The sequence below is a fragment of the Diadema antillarum genome, unplaced genomic scaffold (assembly GCF_040938485.1).
Source record: "Diadema antillarum isolate AM-2024a unplaced genomic scaffold, OU_Dant_1.0 scf00000211, whole genome shotgun sequence".
Classification (NCBI taxonomy): Eukaryota; Metazoa; Echinodermata; class Echinoidea; order Diadematoida; family Diadematidae; genus Diadema; species Diadema antillarum.
The window spans coordinates 1,822,766-1,842,401 of record NW_027271100.1 but is presented as its reverse complement, the minus strand read 5'-3'; the positions used below and the strand labels follow the sequence as shown (position 1 = coordinate 1,842,401).

Sequence of the window (19,636 nt, the reverse complement as noted above, 5' to 3'; positions counted from 1 at the left end):
CCCTGCCTATCACTCTCTTGCTCACAAACCGATTGCAAAAAATGTCATCTTGCCTACAATTATGAATAAAAAGTGAAATCTGGCAATAATTTTCCAAGTGGTTTCAGGAAACCATACTAAAGCTTTGATGTGTAACAACTTTAAAAATCCACATTAATATCTAACACTCCACTTCATTTTCATTTGCCCCTGAGAATAGAGCATATAATATAGCAGAGTGGTTCAGCAAGCTCCCACACAACTTGCCATGAATAAGATATTTCAAGTGTGAGTAATTTGATTTTCTGCTATAAGATATAAAGACCATAAATGCAAAGAATTACCAAAAAGAAAAATAATCTAAAAATGATTTCTCATTTTCACTAATATTGTCAACAGATGAACAGTAATTTCTTGATAAGTGTGTGGTTTTCAAATTTCATTTGTTCAGTGTATTCATCCCTTCTTTCAAGATCTCAGGCATGTTCCCATAAACATAATGTAATAAATACAATAATCTATTACACATGAGGACTTACCTATCTATGATTACTGGATCTGATGGAGTCTCGTTCCTATTGCCGCAGCTTTTCTTGTCACAGCATCGGCTGCACAAAAAAAACGAAGCCAAAACAAAATATGAACAGTAATAGATGAGTTTGTCATTGAATGAATGATGTTACAGTGGTGTCTTGTGTCACGGTGTATTCTTGTCATGATTTTTGTTTATTTGTTTGTTTGTTTGTTTGTTTTTGTGCATCAGTATAATGTGAGATTTGCAGTTGCGTGGAGTGTAGCAGTAAGATGTATGGTGGGTATACGGCATGAAGTTGTATGTGAGCATGTATAGTAGCCTCACATGATAAAAACAGTGCAGTAATGGTTGGAAAGGTAAATACCAAATGGAAAAAGGGGGAGGCCATACATTTATACTTTTGCCAGCCCTCCACTGACACTGTAATGTACTGCTACAACCACACATTGAACAAAGTACATCAGCTTGTAAACCTTAGCCCGTTGAAGACGAGACCCGAGTATCCTCGGGCAAGCGTCTATGGGAAATGCGTGTTGTAGCAAAATCAAACCATCCTCAACGGGTTTTACCAATAAGAGAAAGAAAGTAGCCAATATAAGGAGCAGGTTCTCCTCAGATTTGCACATAAAGCTAAGGCAGGGGGACGACCATCTTTTGGGCTGTGATTATCTCAGCCTGCAGATGGCATACTGATACCACACTCCACCCCATGAATCTGTTGGGCTTTGGGAAAGACCCTGATTGGTTTTGGTCTGACGACTTGATTAGAACCATTAATCGGAGGAAACTCACACTTATCTCCAGCCTTCCCAGGTGTCAAGTCATTCCCATGAGCCCTCCATCTCATCCCTGTTTCCTCCATGTTGCCTTCTCCCTCGGTGTCATTATTCCTCATTATTACATCATCTCTTTTCCATGAGGATTACACTCATCCACACCTACACCTACACACACAAACACACACACACACACACACACACACACACACACACACACACACATACCCTCCATCTCATATCATATGCAAGCACATTAACCCATGACACACATAGATGCGGTTTGCATACCGGTACACATGTCTGTCAGTTCATGAGGGAGAATTTCTCCATACAATCATGGGGTATAGCATGAAAAACATTAGCTAGCTAGTGCTCACTACCAAAGAAACACTTCAAAGAACTTGACATTACATTCTGTTGATAAATGCTTCACAAAATATACAAATAATACCCGAAGAAAGCCCATTCCAGTAAAAGTATATATGCATACCATAAGGGTCAGTACACACATACTAGATGCTAGATTGAAAACGGTGCAAGGAATAAGGCTAATATTATGTACATTTATTTGTCACACTTCAATGTTGATATTCATAAGATTAAATTCTCAGCAATTGCACATCATTCAAATTATGAACCAATCACCTGAGATACACATTTGTGACTGCTTTTCTATGCTTTAATATGATGGAAGGCACAAAACTCTATAGCAGTATGATTTTAGCAGTATTCAGTGTTCCAGAACAAATGAGAACTATCCCATCCCCAGACAAGACAGATCAAAGATCGTTGTTTTTTTCCATTTAAACTATAAATCAAAAATCATAACTACTGCTGACAAATGATTGCTCACTTCTAATGTGGTTGACACAACATCCATAACAGACAGACGCCTAACAGACTGAAGATAGGGGGGAAAAAAAGAAAACAATCCTTTCATTCTAGGGTAACTTGTTTCTATTTCTTTCACTTATCGTAAATGTTATGGAAACTTACACTGCACCACGTACCAACTCAATTCTACAGGAGAGCAACCCCATCTCTTTTATAAGCGAACAGTATCATACTGAGGTTTGATAATTATGGAAAGCTGCAAACTTTCTGAAAATATCTCTGAATTGCACCAGACTGAATTTCAAATGATTTTTCTCTTTTCTTTTCTTGTTTTCTCTCCTAAACAGGTGGCAGGCATCAAGGATGCTGGGCCTCCTTCATCTCAGCCGCGAGGAACACGGCACTTTCATCTTCCAGCAGGACAAAGAGAGAGATGGTCCCTTAAACAAGATACTTCCCCAGCCCCTCCCCATTACTTCTAGATGTTAAAACATGCCTGATACTGTGTTAAGAGTAGGGAGGGAAGAAAAAGGGGGGGGGGGGGGGCAAGGGACAGAGGTAACTTTGAGATCAGTCTGTTATCCTTTCGTAATTTTTTTTTTCAATCTTGCTTTGTTTGACAATAGTGTAAGTTGACGCGTCTACACAAAATTAGGCGAAGCATCAGTGCTACAAGCTATTATTTTATGAAATTATACGCAACTCAACACCCTTACCACTCAAGATGAGGGTAGGCGGAGGGAACCAATCACCCACTAGATATGACAGATTCATCCACATGATACAAGCCAAATCTTATATCATCCAAGAACAACAGCAGTATCTTTTCCAAGAGTGCCTTCCAGCTGATGGAAGGCTACATGTCGTTGGAAAATATTCAGTTCCTTTGCCCAGCTAAGCCACTATTTTGATAGCAAACAAGGAATTGTCTTGTGAATTTTTGTTTTGTTGACTGCAATTATTACGGTCATGTCACAATATGCACCGCTGTGTTAAACTGACATGTTGCATTACATTTGTCCTGGGCACTCTTGTCCACAAGCAGAAAGTGTTATTCTTGTGAGGAAAGCAATGGAAACAAGAACAAGAACAGGATATGCATTCAGGCAAAATGAGACAAATATTTATGATTTTAAGATTGGGTGAATGACACAAGTCAATTAACATCATTAATCACTGGCATATAGAAACAGCCATAGCTATCACAAGATTGTGATACCACTTGCTTCATACTCCTTATCTGTTTTGTCGACAGATTCACTCTTTATTTAAACAACTGATAATGACTTTTGATGATGAGTCCATGATACTGCTGAAAGATAAGAGGTATAGATATTTTACTTTCTTCTTTTGTTGTTAAATACCCCTAATTTTCATTGTACAGTCAACCGTTAAAGGGAACGTAAACCCAAAGAGCAATGCGGATTGAGTGAAAGCAGCAACAACAGTAGAACACATCAGTGAAAGTTTGAGGAAAATTGGGCAATCGATGCAAAAGTTATCAATTTTTAAAATTTGGGTGTTGAAACTGCTGGGTAAGGAGACTACTAGAGGTTATGACGTATGAGAGGACTACAACATGAAGTGATTATAAAAGGAATTCAATAGAAATTCATTTTCCATGAAAATTACACATTCCATCAACTTGATACTGACATATGTTAAAGGTAGGGAATCCCATTTGCATGCCTTAAGTGAAGAGTTGTATAAATACAGTGGTATGTTGAAGAGAGTATCATTTTAGAAACTCCCATAAAGTATTGAAAGTGGAAGGTAACATTTAGTACATTTTTATTGACCGTTAGATTTTGAATTGAATTTTTTTCGGGGCTCACCGTAAATTCCTGTACATTACTAGGCTACCTTTGCAGACCCATGAACTCTATGTGTGTCCATCATGTATATTTTGTGAAGAAAGTTCATCAAAACTTACAAGCATTTCTATATACATTCTTGCCACACACTCTATATGTTATTACATCAGCTCTTGTACTTTTAGATTTGTGTTTATAGATTAAAAAATACAGAAGACTGCAACAAAAAGGCTTAAGTGTGGCTGACACACAGAACTAACTGAGTTGAGTTTTGTGCATTATTCAAATTGTAGATAACTGTTGACTTCCAAATTCCTCTGCAGTGGCCCAAACAAGTCCCCTGAGGTTCATATTTAATGTTTTGCTGTATTTTGTGAGGTCTGTAAAAGGTATTCCCTACCTTTAAGGATAGCACTTATTCCCCCTGCTTTCTGAAAGCGGTTAGTTAAGTTCTCTTTCATTTTGCTGTAAAAGTGATTTTTTTTTTTTGTTGAATTCCTTTTATATTTTCTTTATATTGTTGTCCACTCATACGTCATAACCTCTAGTAGTCTCCTCATCCAGCGGTTCCAACACCAAAACTTTAAAAATTCATAACTTTTGCATCGATTGTCCGATTTTCCTCAAACTGTCACTGATGTGTTCAATTAATGTTAATGCTTTTACTCAATCCACACTGCTCTTTGGGTTTGCATTCCCATTAAGTACTCAAGATCATTTGAAATTTTAATGTTATGTTCTGTGGAAAAAGACAATGAAATAAAATTGAACCAAATTGAATTGAATCAAACAACAACCGAAAGGTTTCATATTTAATCATTGGAAATCTTACTCAAAGTGGCACTACTGAGATCAAAACAAAAAATTATATCAATTTGTTGGAGGGTCAAAATTGATCCTACAAATCCCACAAAGCTACTTTTAGCATTGCCCCAAATCTCTGAATTATATTTATATTTTACCAGTCACATGACCTCAGCATCAGTTTCTAAGCAAAGTGGAGCGAGCACCTTGATTACAAAACCTCCTTCTAGGGGCAAAGAAAACTCTCTAGTTAGGCGGTCTAACCCAACCTCAGTGCCACTTGTGGTCAGCGCGTACGCCTCCTCTGCCGGTTTCCCCTCCATTTGGGCAAAAAAAGCAACATTTTAAACCAGAAGGAGGCTCAAGTACACACTCCACCTAGATCAAACAAGGTGGATGGTCTGAGAAAGTAAAACATCCGAATGGCTGACTACCCTCTTTCCCCTCTACCTCCGTACTCTCTCCTCAGCAAAGGGAAGCTGGCAATGACAGTCTGGGGGGAAGGGGGAGGGGGATGTTGGGGAAATAAAGAGCAGTGACAACATCACTTCAAAATAGCTCTATCATCATCCACTCTGAATTCTTTCCTTCTCTTTGCTTTCATCTCCAGTTGCTGTCTGACCACCAACATTAACTCTCCCATTCCAAACATACATGTGTTGTCTCTTCAAGTGCACCTTCATTGGACTTGCTATCAGATGGGGCTCATCCTCATATTCTTCTGCTCATATATTCTACTTATCTTATCATAATACCTGATTTGATTACAAAAATACCAGAGCACTACTATTTGATATCAAGTAAATTCTTGTGCTCAAAATTTCCTTTCCTGTGTATGCTTCCAAACTCCAGCAACCATATTTCCCTGCTAGATTTTTAATTAAATTTCTCACCAGGTGAACATGTTCAATTTGGCTGTAATATGCAGTTAGCATCATATAATCACACAAACAGAATGGCACAGGTTTCATCGAAACTGATGCGATGTGAATTGTACTTTAAAGAGAAAAATCTATCAACAGTGAACATATGAGAATGTTACACATGACCTTATTCAGTAAAACATTCATAGTGTCATAAACAACTCATTTATTTACTCTTCTCATATCATTACTTGTTATTACTTTGGAATTCCGCATTCTTCAAAATCACTGAAATCTGCAATACTTCATCTGATGACTCTTCCTCTCCCTCTCTCTGAGTCTTTCTTGCACTCTCTCTTTCTCTCTACAATTCCTTTCTCTTTTCTATCGGACATTTTGAAAACCTCTGGTACTGATTGATCACAGAGAGGCTGCCCCCAGAAGGTCAAGCGAGACTGCACTAGGGGTCAAGTGCTTTCGGTAAGGCCAGTCCCCGGCACTCACAGAGAACATGATGGATTATTCACAGTTGACCCGATACAAACATTTTCTCTTTCTCATCAAATGGGGGAAGACTCAACCAAAACTTTTGCTATCCTTCCTCCCCCACACAGCACTGCAGCTTCCTTTTGCATCTTTCCATCTCTTCTTCTTCTTCCAACTCCTCATATTCTTAGCCATTTTTTCTCCTTTTTTTTGTGTAGGACTTGAGTCTTTCTGGTACTTTTGACCTCTATAACATGAAGGAATCAGTAAATTTCACAATATTTCATATGGGCTTAGGCAAATTGATTTTGAATTTGTGGAGAGTAAAGTGAAGAGTAGGTTGATACAAAGGAGATAAGAACAAACAGAGAAACACACAATTTCACATACACACCCTCAAATAATGCACATACACATACATTGAAACGGCCTCCAGGCGTTGCAGTGATTTTCACGAGGTGCTACAGCAAGTAAATTATGGGTTGAATTGTTTACTTGGAAAGACAGAGAAAGGAAAAAAAAAAATTCCAGGGGGAAAAGTCAGTTATAACACCCGAGGGCAAGTAGACAGGCTTGTCAAAAAAGAATAAAGTATATCAATAATATTTTGTTGTGAAAAATAGTCACAAAGATGTATCTCTTTCATTACATCAAATTAAAGGTATTCATTCATTACATGACCATTATTCACGTTGATGATTTCTGATACCCATTAGATAAAAGAATATCATCTTACCTGCACATGATTTCGTGGGTGAGTAATACACGACACATTTCTGGATTCTTGTCTTGTCCTTCGTAGATAATAGCCTGCCAAAAGATTGAGAAAAAGAACATAGATAAATTAATTTATGAGTTCAGAATGTGTCTTTGAAACAATGACAGACACATTTAAATCAATTTTTCTTCTTACGATACATTGAAGATATAAACAGAAAAGAAAGCAATGGATGTACATTATCATCATCAATGAAAACAACAACAAAAGATACAAGTAACTGCATTATCTCACATGCCATACCCTTGATGACATTATATTTCAGCAAGCCATAACAATAGCAAACTACAAGCTTTAGAGCCAATTTGATCTAAACATGAAAATAACAAACACACATTTCTGGACACAAATTGACCATAACATAAACAAACTTTCACAAATGTACATGTCTACCATGTGATATATCCACGAATTAAAGTAAACATACATGTACCACCACTGACAAACATGATGGAAAGATAAGAATCACACATTCATTTTGAAGAACTCTGTGATAACCATGCCTCACATTTCATCACATTATCTGTCACACAGTCATTGCATCTTTAACAAAAGAAAAGCACGTAGATCATGATTCACAGTTCATACAGGAAATTTCATGATTTCCCGTCAAATTCATGAAACGTCTCCTGGTGCAGAGATGAGCACAGATACTTCTCATAAACACACATCCCCTGGCCCATTTGACAAATTTGATTTTATGCTTGAAAAGTTCTCATTAGGAGGGACGGCACACAATCATTTACCGTCTATTCCCCTCTACATACAGTTAAACACACACACACACACACACACACACACACACACACACACACACACATGCACGCACAGACACAAAACATACACATAGACACCTTCACTCTCTCTTTCTCTCTCCCTCTTTTTTCGCGGGCAGTGCCAGAGACACTTCTTCACATCTTTTTCCTACATCGATAAGCACATCTTATGTGCAAGATTGTTACACAACCATGAAGAAAAATGCCCATCTTTCCTCGCTGGCTTCTAAAGAGCCCATAGTTCAGCCTGTGCTCTGAGGTTGTGTATGAAGGATGCCCCTGCAGTAGCTGCACGTGACTTGTATGATATTCCAATCTTGGGCACAATGGATCGCACTCTGAATTTTAGAAGACTAGGCAGCGGACAGAGGAAACAGAGTGCAAAGTAGTCTAGCTTCTGGACTGTTCATGGGTTTTTTTTTTCCCCAATCGTAATATCAGGACACACACTACCTTCACATCAAACCCAACACTGTCACATTCAAGAAACAGTGCACTAAAATCACAATCCAGACTCAGTTGCTCCTGTCCTACACCCTCCTCCAAAAAAAAAAAAGAAAAAAAGATTAAACACACAATTTCTCCCTTTCATATGACAAAAGATACCCTTGCATAATTCTTTCCTGAACTTTTGACCCCTGTTACAGCTGAGAATACTGGTCTAGACAATTTCTTCTTTTTTCTCTGGTGGTATAATCCTCAATGATTACACCGCCATAAATGTTTTGATCAATGCAAAGTGTGTGTTGTGCTATCCTATAATAATAGAAAACAAATAACATGAAACAAGCAAAATATGGAAGAAAAAAAGTTAAAAGGTTCAGAATCAAGACTAAGCAGGAAGGGGGTATAGATGTTAATGAGTGGTGATGATCAAACTGCGTGCTACTCAGCCATGTAACCAAGCATGACATGCTCTCATCTCCCTACCCCGCCTCCTCCTTAACAGCGTCTTCACGGGCCGCACTCAGCCCTGCTAACATCGTTAGGCCCGGGATCAGCCCACCCCATTCATGCGGTGCACAAAAATCCAGGACGCGAGAACTCCGTAGCCATGGAAATACAGCATCCAAAGAGGGGGATTCCTACCAGCACTGTAATGCATCTCCATTGTAACAAAGCACTTTGTGAGCAGGGATAAAGTGAAGATACCACCTCGTGGACGATAGTGTTAATGGAAAGTGCATATTAAATCCCTCTATCATTAGTCAGCTGCCATATGGCAGAATATAACTGGAAGTAATTCATGACATTCATTCAGAAACTTGGACAAAATCCTGATTTCCACGCTTGAAAATCATTTTCTGCCATGACACAAGATAGCACAAAAAGAAGCACCTAATTTCTTCTCTTTCGTTCCACGGCAAACACATTTTTTTTTATTGCTACATGATATATGATGTATTGCCTATGATAATATTTCACATCATATTCAACTACATAAACAACTGTAAGGTAATTAATGCTTACCAAGTTTGGCAGTCACTTGAGTTTAATAACCCAAACAGTGATATGTGCTGACTGACCTTACTGGCTACCACACTAGTCGCCCTGTCCACTGAGACTGATACACAGCAGTGAATCATTAACAATAACTACAAATGTTCATGCTCTAGCAGTATCTAAAGTCGTGCATGACAGTCCTTGATTAATCTGTCTAATTCCTACCCGATAACCTCCATCACTTAATAATGTAGGATCTGCCTTTCCTCAGCAGCCACTTTCCATTTCTTTACTTTAACACATCAACTGCAATAACCACTCTGTTGTTGTTGTTGTTTGTTTTTTAACCTACAGGGTTTCCAGTGTAGACAAAACCGCATCTGTAGGAGCCCAAATTATGCAACCATAGAATTACTTGGTTGCAAAACTAAATGCCAAATTTCTCAAATATTGGATTCATGTATGGAATAATCAAATTGAATGAGATATGGATAATCAGTCTTCACTCTTATGTCATATGACAATCAATGAGATACCAAAACTATGCCTTACTTAACCCGTTGAAGACTAGTCCGGAGTATACTACGGCAGGTGTCTATGGGAAGCATGCACATCCTCAACGGGTTACTGGGATTCCATAACACTAATCATGACTATAATAGCTTAAAGGGGGTGTACAGTTCTGGTCGAGGTGAAGATTTAGCTTTTAACGTTTTGTGAGATATTCAGAAACCACGCTATGAGATGTCAAAGAGCATGCAATTCTAAGGGGTATTAAAAGTTTATTCGATGAAAATCGGTTTTGAACTAGCTGAGATATCCAAAAACAAGGTGAAACAAAGAGATACTAATAAAGTTGGGGCATGTCGTCTTTTATTATTAGCACTTTTTTGGATATCTCAGCCACTTGAAAACCAATTTTCGTCAAATAAACGTTGAATCCTTCTTGAAATTACATGCTCTTTCATATTTCATAGGAGGCTTTTCATTATCTCACTTAGGAATGTTCAAAACATGAATCCCTACCTCAACCAGTACTGTACAGCCCCTTTAATGATACATAAGCTTTTGGTGTGATTCATCTCATTGGAAATTCATACACATAGGCTATAATAGGCAGCACTATAGAGATGACACTTCAATTGATCGCTGCTTTATGATCATCGTTTATACCACAAAGACCAGGATACATGAAATTGGGCAACAGCTAGCAATTGCAACTGATTGACAAATTGCCCTACATCGACGTATTTCATGAATTTGAACGGCTAGCAATTTGTTCATAACTGCACATCAGATCAGATCAGATCAGATCAGGCTATTACTGAAGATATTGTGTTTAGTTTGAAACGAAACTCCTCCGAAGTTTGCATTTACAATATTTTGCATGTTTGCTAAGGGAAAAGTTAAAGGTAAGTTGATCTTGCTTGCATCATGCCCTCTGCATCATTTTCCAAATTCCTATCCCGGGCATTTTTGTTTTGTTTTTGTCCAAAAAATTATAAGATGATGCACTGGTATGATTAAAAGGCACATCTGCTCACATTAGTAATAGGTCTTTTCACATAATTACGACCTTTGGCAACTTAATCCCTCCCCCCCCCCCCCCCCCAACAAAGTCTGGAAAATACATTTCAACATGTTTTGGTCTCTACACTCTTGTTTTATCATGTGTTGATGAAATACAAGTGAAAGGGTCTGTTTATCTCTTCAAACCAGACTCTCATCCAAATAAATGACAAAATTATCATTGGCTGTAAATTGCTCTGAAAAGTGGAAAATCAATTGCCATTCAGGTTTTGACATATAATCATCCACATTCATACAACCTCAAGCAATTTGTACCAATCACATGTTACAACACGTCTTTTAATCCAACACTGATAATCTCTATTTCCTGTCTTTTTCATCCACTTTCTTTGTTCTTTTTCCCTTTTTTTTTTCTTCACTCATGACATTCCATCTTGATTTTGAGGCATTTTTTCCCCAATGCCTAGGAAAGCTTTGAGTAGTTCAGGGAGAGGTGAATTATAAAGACAGTCTGATTCTAATTAAAATGCGCTGCTATCAGTCAGGTGCAATAAGGCTCCCGGCCCCTGACTGATGCCTTCAAACTCGTTAAGCAGCACCAGGAGAAGGAAAGGACGAAGAGGAATACACTCTTGGATGCTCGGGACTCACACCTGTTTGTATTTCAGACCCGTAACAGCACCACAGCTTGGCAAGAAATCACCCTCTCATCGCAGGAGTCATACAGAAATTATTACTAACCAGTTGCATAGCTCTTGTAACCATGCATTCAACTCGGTATTTACAACATACAAGATGCTAACAAAACAACAATGTGCTTGCAAGACACTACCTTGGCTTATTCTCCTCATTAGAATAAATCTTTGGATTCTTTATGAAATTTTAAAACAAGGAAACAGAAGTGATGAATGATCTGATGAAGAAGTTAGGATTGTTTTTGTCCTACCCTACAAATGCATAAGTCACAACTTTCCTCAACTAAAATTGTTAAGACAGTGCGTGAACATCTATGGTGAGACAGCAGCGATTTCATCAACAGTATCAAATTTAAGAAATATATCCTCAGAAATCAAGTCTGATAGTACTTAGTATTATGTTTTAGATATCTTTTTTTTTTTTTGGAGGGGGGGGGGGAGGTCATGAAAACAAATTCCAGTTTTATGAAGTTTATGCCCAAGTAAAAACTACTCATCAGTTCAACAATTAAGATGTTGAAATCTTTGTACAATACTGACATCGATTCTCTAACCTGAAGATGATATAATGAGACCATTAGTAAATATTTTAACAACAATAGTGTTGCAGCATTGTAATTGGGTGAATTCAATTGAGTATATTCCTCATGGGGAGTGGGAGGGGGGGGGGGGGGGTATACAGTTGTTAGAAATGTACTGGTAATACTTGGTGCCACAAGTGGAACCAAACCGTCATATGATCAAATATTAACATCTCAATACAAGTAATACCTGGCTATCAGTTAAAGCCTGGCTCCATGAAGGAAACTTTATGGAATGAAGGAGTACCCATTGGTAGAAACATTCAGCACAGGGGTAAGGGTTGACAGATATTCTTAAGTGCTCCCTTGAAAATGGTGCTAAATACAAGATGTACAGACAAAGAGAAATAAGAATGAATAAATGCATAGAAAGTGGCCAGCCTAATAGGTCCCTCTGGTGAATGGACATCCATTTTAGTCAGGTCTTTTTCTCACAAGAGTCAGCCCCCTTTGGTGATGAGGTGACACCTAATTATGGGACAGCCTGCTGCATAATATCATGGACATTGGGAAGGAGCAAGCATCAAGAAGGAGAGCAACAATTACAAAATTTGGCAGGTATTTTAGCAGTCCCAGAGGCATCATTAGTGATGCCAAAAGCTACTGGTGTGTGCCCCTCCAGTTCCGCTCCACTGCACCTGGGTCTCTCGTTCAAGAGGGCCTGCCAACCGTGGACATTTTTTGACATCAACTATATTTCATGATCTTAATTTATTTGCTCAAATCTAGATTGCAGCTTATCTGCACATTTTGCAAGGTTTACATCGGACTTAAAGGTCCATATCGGGTGGAGCAAAAACTTGATATCTGTACAAATTTGAAATAAACAGCATTACCAAAAGATTCCAGTAGTACCACAACACAAAGAATGTAGCAGCAGGGAGGTGGAAGCCTCTTCCACCTCCCTGGTAGCACAATCTTTGATGTCATCATTTTATTGGAAATTATTTAATTGAAAAATATTGTAACAGGACTGACAAGCTCATAATTACTGTTATTTTTTTTTTTAATCTAACCTCCCATTCTCAGCTTTATGTGAGAGTGAAGGGAGTATGGGCATATCTTGTACATAAAGAATTGCAATGACTAACAATGTGATACATGAGTATCAATGTACCATGATACATGTTTGATTTTGTTAATAATCTTGTTGCTCACTCTCTCATTCTTTCTTTCTTCATATATTTACACACTTGCATGTTGCTATCCAAGAGTAATTGTGTAATATGATAAATGCATGTGAAAATTAGGAATCACAGACTTGGCTATAAAATATATGTATGTATCTGTTTTTTGTATTATTGCTCATAATTACAGTCTAGTTGCAGATGAATGAGTACACACAACAAATAAACAGGAAGTATATTCAAATTGCACACAAATTGCCTATTTTGTGCTAATTTAAGTTTCTCCATGTAAATTGGATAATCATATCTTTCGCATAATGATGAATAAGGTTTTTGGACTATGAAGAATTATTGACCAAATTTCCATGCTGACTTCATACACCTCTGATGCACAACTTAAATTCTGTGCTGTGTTTAAACTTACCTTGAAGAATAACCTTGACAAAAGAACAAATATCATGAAACAAACTACCTCTTGCAACTCTTGCAGTGGGCTGACATGGATGCCTCAAATTGTCTACCATCTCCAAAAATGCAAAATCAGACCATCAAGAAAGAGAATTGAAATACAGGTCTTGCGAGTGATGAGGGGAGAGAAAGGGAGACAGTGACAGGCACGCTTGGGTGCTCACAACGCCACAGAAAATGGCCAGTCTATTCGGCGGTTGGTCGTGACTCACTTTCAAGGGTCTCTCGTTAAATTAGTCTCAAACGTCCATCCCCATTCCAGTTGGAAACATCATCTGAATCGACGAATCCATAAACTGTGTCGCAGACTACCTAGACAGAGCTTCAGAAGGTAGCAGAAAATAAAATCACTCACATTCTCAGTGATAAAGGGAAAGAAATGTCCCAAAAAATCTGTCAATACGTTGATATGTGGTCTACTACTTGTAGACTACTCAGGGCGCGTTTATCCACGGCCTAGAAAAATTGAAATCTTGATCAAACATGACACGCTGTGTTCACAACTCCACAAATTATGCTAATTACACATCATGACAAAATTGCCCGCCGCGCCGTACCAGTGCAACCAAATGTGCAGTGAAGAAGCAGAAGTCTGGCTCCAGAATCTCGAATCTCTGTAGCCCGTTTTTCTCTGGAAATAAAGAAACCATTCCCAGGACTGCTAATGAAGAAGTAGAGAACTTTGCCTTCTAGGACCCTTTACACAACAAGGCATGGGTATGATGCAGAGAAGTCTCGGAAGCATTGAATTAATTAAGAATTAGGAAATGGCAACTATTTAATTGAGTTTGAAATTGTGTCATCATTTACTGTTAATATGTCATGGGGTATGAACTTTGGTTCACATAACTACATTGAAGTCTGTGCTGGATGACATTTTATGTAGGCCTACATACACTTTTAGTCAATTTTGCCTTGTAGGCCTACATTCAAACGTATGCAACACTACGTCTTCGTATGTGTGTGTACAAGAGTATGTGTGTGTGCATGCTGTTTACTTTTGTTTTCTCCTCAGTTAAAACTCTACACCTGCATCTTTTGAGATGTTGAAACATACAAATGACCCTTTATTCCATGGGAGTAACCAGCGTTATAACTTTCACACTTTCTAGTTCTACCAAATACTGTAAAACACGATATATTCACGGCATGAAAATTTCGCGAATTGGAGCCGATGGCCCTTCTTGCAGTATGAAATTTTTGCGACTTACCATTGGCATCCAGTGCATATTGTGTAGGCAAGAACTTTCATGTGCATTTTATTTTTAATTTTGCGAATGTTGCCGCTTGTGAAATTTGCGAAACTCAAATGCACGTGAACATTCCTCGTTTTACAGTAGCACAGGTACATTGGCTCATGACCGCTAAGTCATATAATTGCCTGTAAATTTTTGAACACAAGACTGAGGGTCGGAGGTTGGTTGGTGGGGGGGGGGGGGGGGGGGGAGGTGTCCTGGTGCGAGCCTGGTGTCCCAAGACAATAATTGTAATGCAAATAGACCACGGGGTTTATCCATACAGATGAGGGGGTTAATGATAACCATCCATCATCTGGCAGGAGTCTGGGCTTACTGCTACAGCCATCTCGTCTTAGCAGGTTGCAGCACTATTTGTGTCCAGACTACCCAAACCACAGGCGACTACGATGTTCTCGTTCAGTTTTGCTACCTCGAAACAACCTATGGTACGGTACTGTACTGGTCAAAATCTTGCAACACTGCTGCCACCCTGTCGTCATGGGTTGTTGCCGATCAGTTTCTCCACTCTGTGATTTGGTGACATTATACCTTTTTACTAGCATGTTCATTTATTCAACATTGTCAGTATTTCATAGGGTAGAACACAAAGTTTTCTTTATTTCAAGTCCTCAGTTGCTCAGAATTTACGTAACTGTTTATTTTGGTCGCAAGATTTCCAACAGCCCCTTAATTCATTTATTCATACATTTTGTTTAAAACTTTTCGACTTGAATTTCTTAGAAATGATTAATAGGCTATGATTTATCAAATTTATAGGCCTACTTTAAAAGGATGGAAATGAACATGACTGAAATGAATTTATTTGAATTAAATTAAATCAAATTTAAATCCATTCAAATCCTCAATTTATAAAATAATTCTGGAATTGGCATAATGTTAAAGCCTAAAGATCCTGCTTGACTCAAATTGGCAATTTTTTTATATCTTTCTAACTTTTGTTCATGTTTGTAGTTCCATCTAAACTTATATGCAGTGAAATACAGAGGTGCCAATCTAGATCATGATTTGTACAGGAAAAATTCCCCACTCCCCAGGATTTGATGGGTTGGCTGTTCTCTCTGATCCACTCTGTTGAAGTGCCTCGTGCCACTATGCTAAGTTTTTGGTAACATCCAGATCTACCTATACAGTATACATTGGGCAGAGTAATATTCTACAGGCAAACTCGAGTAACAGGTTGGTCATCTGTGATATAACGCCATTCTGGTTCGAAGTGCCGTCACATTTTTCCACGCTACGAACACACATACTGCAGCATGCCAAGCGCTTGTACCAATTAGAACCTCTAGACTACTTACATTGCATCTGTTTCTTTACAGAGTTCACGGGATAACAATGAAGTAAGATGTGTGCTGCTATCTTCTTTAGATCACGATTAGTACGGAAACAGCAGACTGCTGGGACATCACTACCACTCTTGAATTGGTCCCACTCAACACCTAGCTTTGCTATCATGCTGGACGAGACCATGACATTGCATTCGATCAGCTGGTTATGTTCTACCGAAACAAGCCTTCGGGCCCGATACACGTTTACGATAATTCAGTTCTCATTGTGTTCGTCGTGCAAGTTTCCCATGCAAGTTGTACGTACCGAAAAATTTGTCACAGTTCCGCGCGCCAGCAGTGCAAACGACGGCGCATGAGTGTCACACATACAAAATTCATTGCGTTGTTCTATCGTACAGGCCACTTTACTAAGTACTGCACAAACTGTATGTCGAAAATGAAGAATTTATGGCAGAATAATTCATTCATGTGATTTTATAACGACTTAACTGCACTTGCACGCTTTCATTTACAATTTTAGTTGTGCACCAATTGTTCCAATTCGGACTATAGCAATGATAAATCAATTAACAAAGTCAAATATCGCTTTTGTCTCAGCAACTTTTTGCAAGTGTTGTGTTCTGATAACTTCCCAAACCAACTGTTGTTTTTGCGTTTGCTTTTGTTTTGATTGTTTATTTGTTTGTTTCTTTGTTTCTTTTTGTTTGTTTGTTTGTTTGTTTGTTTTTGTTTTGTTTTGTTTTGTTTTTTTTTTTTTTGGGGGGGGGGGGGGGATGGGACGCATTGAAGTAATTGGCACCGTGATAGCGACATACCGAAACTTTACGCGAAGCTCCATCTGTCGTTAGCACATGGGAAGGGGAGAGGAAAGAATGAACACAAAGTTGGGAGGGAAATTCCCATTGGAGACCAACAACATTTCAAAATTTACGTCATGAATTATAAACACACCTTCAACTTTTAAACGGAGACAGTTTCTAAGCTTGAAAAAAAAAACCCCGACAACAACAAACACAAAAGTGCTGCACACTGCGTACGTACGGAGATCACTGCCAAGCAAACACGATGCCATTGGCAGTAGTACAATGCGCATGCGCACAACAATAAACTTCTGACCAATCAAAGTAGGGCATTTGCGAGGCGTAGGCGATAGCCTATCATAACTTCGCAAAATAGACTATCTACCTATGATATAGCTGAAGGTAAATTACATTGAATTCTTCACAGAGCGCTCTTACTCCGAAAAAGAAAATAAATATAAACATAAACATGAAAAAGCAAACAACTTTACACAAAGAAAAAATAGTTCGAGTAAAATGCAATCTGACAGTTGCCGTACGAACATGAGAATCACGAAGTTTCGCGTAAGATTACATGGGGAACTACGGCGGAGAGTGCTGCCATTCGCTGAATCAATTTTGAAATTTGCGCCAACCGCATTGCCAATTAGAGGCGTGCAACAATAAATATTGCTAAGCATGATAAAATAAAATCAAACTGTCCGCGGACTCTGTTGCAGTCATGTAGCGGACAGGGGGCCCGCAAATTCGTCGAATCGATGGCATTATTACGTGGAATGACGCGGCAGGGCCGGAGCTATAATTTGTAATCCGAACCAGCGTGTCCGAGTCGGGAGAATCTCCCTGCAGCTCTCGTGTGACAATTATAGGTCTTCACGCCTCGCTCCGCGATCCTGGGTCGTAGCGGGATAACCAGCCACCATTGAATCTAATTAACTTCAGTCATAACGAAGCAATCTAATTAGTACAGCCATCAGGCCTTCAGCCAATACAGACGTGTGATGCTATCCAACGTGCCGAGGATGCGGTGGCAACGACACATAGATTCTTCGGAATTCCACATTTCTTTGTCTTTTCTCTCTTTTCATTTCCATATACCCCCCCCCCCCCATGCACAATGACATCTTGCGGGGCAGAGAGTTAACCACGAGGCGCACAAGAGCTCCAATGTCAAACGGAGTTGGTTTAGTCGCCCCAGAAGTAATGAACATTTTATTTTTGGAGGTCTGTGTTATGTTGTTGTTTTTGTTCTCTAGAGTCAGTTTGTCAACAGATAATGCTGTTAGTAAATTTTGTATTAAAATGAAAAAGATTCTTCGCATCTGCTGAGAAGAGTTATATGATGTCATAGCAGGTAGGCGACAGCTCAATGTAGGCCCCAGGTTCTTTACACCCAACTTGCGTCATGGAGGAAATCGAGCTGATCAGGGTTTTTTTTTTAGGGCCATCAAAAAAAAAAAAAGTGGTGGGAGTCTGCACTGAAGTAGGCCTACTAGAACCAGGGAGGTGTTAGAACGTTGCATCAAGTAATGAGGAGGGAGTGAAAATTCGTGGGTCTTTTTTCCCTTTCGACGATGATATCTACCTTCTCTCTGTGCAGTCACGACTCTGGAGCAGTTGCAACTTTTTGACAGATTCTTCCCCCAAGGACTACTCAGCGTGCTGTTATAGACTGCCGGTTATTCTAGGGGAGTAGTTTTTAAGCTTGGCGCGAATCGACTTTGGAAAGGTGACGGTGACATTAGTAAAACAGAGGAACATTCGAGAGGTTAACAGACTCTCGACGACAAAGTGTGTCTATAGTCGCTAATAATCAGTTCAATAAAATAGCTCTAACCGCGAGCCATCACTGATCAACTCAGAGTGTGCTCTTTGCTGGAGTTCTCGACCGAAATAAAACGACATCGACATTTATTTATATTTCCTCTTTCTATCTCTCCCCCTCTCTATCTAACTCTCTGTTTCTATTTCTCTCTCTCTCTCTCCCTGTATCTCTTCTTTCACGTGATAGTGCTTTAGCTGCGGCAATGTTTATGTTCTTCCCGCGAAAAGCCCCCCCCCCCCCCTTCCCCAACACTGAAGCGCGCCACGCCATGTGACAGAGCGCTGACATTATAGGCGTCAAACGCACGACCAAATTGTACTCTTCATTTAGCTAGTATTCGGGTATACTTGTGCCGAAGAAGCTTTTATCGCTTGCTATGTTTTCTTTATCTCCTTAACGATGATCTTACGTGATTACTAAGCGACGATTTCCCAACACTTTATTTTTCCCCTCTCTAGTTTCAAATTTGTTTTCACTTCTACTGGGGCGGCATTACGCGCTTTTTTGCAACTGCAATTTCAGTCCCAGGTGAATAATTCCACGGTATGACGGCGAATGCATCCATCTATTACCGCTGAAATGTAAGTCTTACTGTCTCTGAGAGATATTAGAAGCATTCAAGTAGGTCTAATGACATTTAAGATAAATACGTATTGAATTCACAGGAATGGAGAGAGAGAGAGAGAATGCGGTTTGAAGATGTCGTTTCAATATCAACGGCAGCGGTAAAAAGGTCTAGTAACTACTTATGATATACTAGCACAGCATTTCGAATTATTTTATGAGAATTGCCGGATTTTCTTGGAGGTTTGCTCACCAAAGAAACATTGACATTTCATAGCACGGTAGGAATGACTGATTCTCTGTGTACGATTAGAAATTTCCATGAAGCCGTTTGTGATGGTAACAACTCAATTACAATTTTATTCGCTCCAAGTCCTTTGTTTGAAATACACTTTGTATCACACTTT

General features: G+C 39.0%; 1 protein-coding gene across 1 annotated transcript in view; it reads right to left on the bottom strand.

Moving 5' to 3' along the window:
- Positions 1-19,636, bottom strand: part of LOC139724341 (transcription factor COE1-like) — a 148,188-nt gene that overhangs the window by 97,301 nt on the left and 31,251 nt on the right. Inside the window, exons 5-6 of the mRNA XM_071635492.1 lie at positions 6,831-6,904; positions 519-587 (exon numbers count right to left, since the gene is read on the bottom strand). Of these exons, the coding sequence (XP_071491593.1) occupies positions 519-587; positions 6,831-6,904 (143 nt within the window). The remainder of the gene's footprint in view (positions 1-518; positions 588-6,830; positions 6,905-19,636) is intronic.